Source organism: Opisthorchis viverrini (genome assembly GCF_000715545.1).
Source record: "Opisthorchis viverrini unplaced genomic scaffold opera_v5_38, whole genome shotgun sequence".
NCBI lineage: Eukaryota > Metazoa > Platyhelminthes > Trematoda > Opisthorchiida > Opisthorchiidae > Opisthorchis > Opisthorchis viverrini.
Genome location: NW_008751695.1, coordinates 1,710,418 through 1,713,485, shown reverse-complemented (window position 1 = coordinate 1,713,485; position 3,068 = coordinate 1,710,418). Strand labels below are relative to the sequence as shown.

The 3,068-nt window shown below is 47.1% G+C and overlaps 1 protein-coding gene across 1 annotated transcript in view; it reads right to left on the bottom strand.

Moving 5' to 3' along the window:
* T265_02938 (hypothetical protein) overlaps positions 1–398 on the bottom strand; it is a gene marked incomplete at both ends in the record, with an annotated part of 10,229 nt that extends 9,831 nt beyond the window's left edge. Inside the window, one exon of the mRNA XM_009167302.1 lies at positions 58–398. Coding sequence (XP_009165566.1) covers positions 58–398 — 341 coding nt within the window. The remainder of the gene's footprint in view (positions 1–57) is intronic.
* Between the last annotated feature and the right edge of the window lie 2,670 nt (positions 399–3,068).

Sequence of the window (3,068 nt, the reverse complement as noted above, 5' to 3'; positions counted from 1 at the left end):
GTAAGGTCCAGTCTCTTCGTGACGGATTCCTAGAGTTGGTGATGACAACGAACATACGTGGGTTGGTACGCTGTCAGGACGCCGAGGTATAGATAGGACGATTGTGGTCCTGAACCAAAGGCTCTGTTTGAAAAGCCTACCCATATTGCGGTGGTGGTTGGCGTGAGCCCATGAGCGAAGCCACATCTGCTCCGAACCAAAACCGAGAGGACCAGGAGGCTGTAAGTCGGACCTCCTCCACTCTTTTTATGAGGATTGTTTGTCGTCGTGTGTTGGATCCGGTTCACAGAAAACGCTGGATTACTCCCACGAGTGACGTGTTGATCCAATGGGATACTCAACTGTGCGCAGCTGAATGGAGTTGGAAGGTGTAAAGGTGATGCGTCCTCTCGTGACATAGGGATTTTTGCATTAAGCCCCCTCTTTTCTTTCACGTCCTTCTAGAAGCTTAGTCGTAAATGGCTGCTTCCACTAGTGTCCCTGACATGGTAAATCGTTTAACTGTAACACTTCCGGTGCCTAGCATCCAGCCACCCGAAAGGATTGTTTGTCGTCGTGTGTTGGATCCGGTTCACAGAAAACGCTGGATTACTCCCACGAGTGACGTGTTGATCCAATGGGATACTCAACTGTGCGCAGCTGAATGGAGTTGGAAGGTGTAAAGGTGATGCGTCCTCTCGTGACATAGGGATTTTTGCAATAAGCCCCCTCTTTTCTTTCACGTCCTTCTAGAAGCTTAGTCGTAAATGGCTGCTTCCACTAGTGTCCCTGACATGGTAAATCGTTTAACTGTAACACTTCCGGTGCCTAGCATCCATGCCACCCGAAGAAAGCACGAGGGCTGGGATACTGCCAGGTTTCCCTAGCCCACAGAAGGTAAGTCGAGAGACAGAGGTCTGGTTCGAATCAGCGGACCTTTCGGTCAGGAAACTTAATCCATCTCGCCCCCTGACATGACAATGAATATAGATATTCCATCTTCGTTCAATGAAATTGGCTGGTGTTCACATTGGGACCGGCTGTCTCCTGGTCAACCGGGATCTTCAGGAGTCCGGACCAACCGGATGTATGGAACTTTTATTCCATAACTCCCCGACCAAACAGATTCACCAAGCTGCAACAGTCATGTTGCTTAGAGCGGGGCCAAGTCATAATCAGGAGAATAATGCATTGGTTTCACTTTTCAGTTGTGTGCATGTACCAGAAACCTGTTTTTAAAGCATACATTGCCACAATGGGCATTCCACGCGTTGCAAACATCAAATATCAAAATTTTCGTACATGGGAGAGAAAACTGAGCTTCCAATATCAAAGGGTTGGCGACAGCCGATGGGGCGAAAAACAACCAGAAGATGAACAAGAGACGTTGGAACCACTAAGACAAGAAGCAGAAAAGCGCACCGTAGATTCTCCTCACATACCCTGGAATCAAAGCCGGCGCAGAATTACTTGATCTGATAACCTACCTGGTAGCTAGACACTTCTATGCCTCGAATCCCCAGCAGAAAGCGTTGGAGTGCTTGTCCTATCTGTTCAACAAGGTCTGCGATATTCAACAGTCGGATTGCCTTAAACAACCGTTTATAATCACACTTAGAGAAACCTGACTCACGCTAAACGTCTGAGATCTCGATAGACTGTTGCTCCATTTTGCAGACTGACTCGAAATGCGGGAAGGTAAGTGGAGTTGTTTCATGCTTAAATGTGGCTATGTCCACCCCGACACCACTCCTGAACCCTTATGTGATGCATTCGTCATCATGTTCATTGACAGCAGGTCAACTGCCATCTCCAATGGATGAAAGACAATTCGTTGATCAAGTTATAATTCAGGCTCTCCTGGGAAATGCGGAAGAGCAGACGATTGGTTGCCATCGCACTTTACGATGCATTTAGCTCGATGTTGTGTGACAGCCTACAGTGCCGTTGAGCGACTGGGTCGATCGATTCGTGCCACATGACCCAAGAAAATTCAGCGGTCGTACAAATCGTTTTTGGATAACCTAGCTAGTACCCAATTCAGTAAATGTATTGTGACTATATCGACTGCATTTACGTTACGTCGTCGGATCGATACCAGAAATGTGTTGGATAGCCGGTAGATGATGTGAAACGAATCGTGCTGACTGAGCACAATTGAAATCCCTTCACTCGGAGAAACGTCTCTACCTCATTTCGATGCCACGGAAACTTTTGAGGTTGAACATAATTTCCACTACCTCTTATATTCAGCTTGCACCATTTACATCCTATGGGTCACCTTTCCATTCAACCGCAACCGCCCCTCACCCACAGCGTATGGACCGTTGACCTCAACTGGCGCGTAATTGGTCAAAGTGCAGCGCTCACACGACACGGGACTAATAAAGCTTTGATTGGTCAATGGTTTATACTAGATGCTTCAGCAAGCTGGTTCGCCAGAATAAGAATTACTTTTAAGCTCCTTTGTCACTCTTCCACTCGTATACTACTGCCAATTGGCATCAGATGGTTCGAGAAGGTCGGCTCCGCACAGTCACAGCAAAAACCCACCACCAAATTGCCAATAATTCACTTGAAGCTTTCCTGAGAGACCACATTGTTGGCCGTAATCTGAGGGCCATTTCAGGTATTTATTGGACCGGTGGGCAATCCCGCAGAGTGACAGATGCTGAGTTTTCTGCCTGAGCTGTGGACGAAACACTGCCGTTCTTCATCTGATCTGAGTATCCGGAGGCTGTACTCCTGAGGCTATGCAATAAGATTTTGAACTGAGGAAAAATTTAGGAGTTGGATAATAGCCTTGAAATACTTGCGCTGGACTTCTTCCAACCTGTTGTTCTTGCCTGGTTAGCTGGAAAATAGGAAGCAATACATACCCATGGGCTAGTCTGCCCTTTTCAGAGGATAGTATCCTGAAACATACAGGAGCCGTATGGATCACATCACTCTGAACCCCACACCTAATATTTTCCGAGTGATCGAGGTAGATTTCTTTTTGCGTGAATGCACCATGTCTGGATTCCTCTGCACCCCAGGACAGTGCGTGATAAGCCCCAAGAGGGTTCGACTGAATAATAGATATCTAC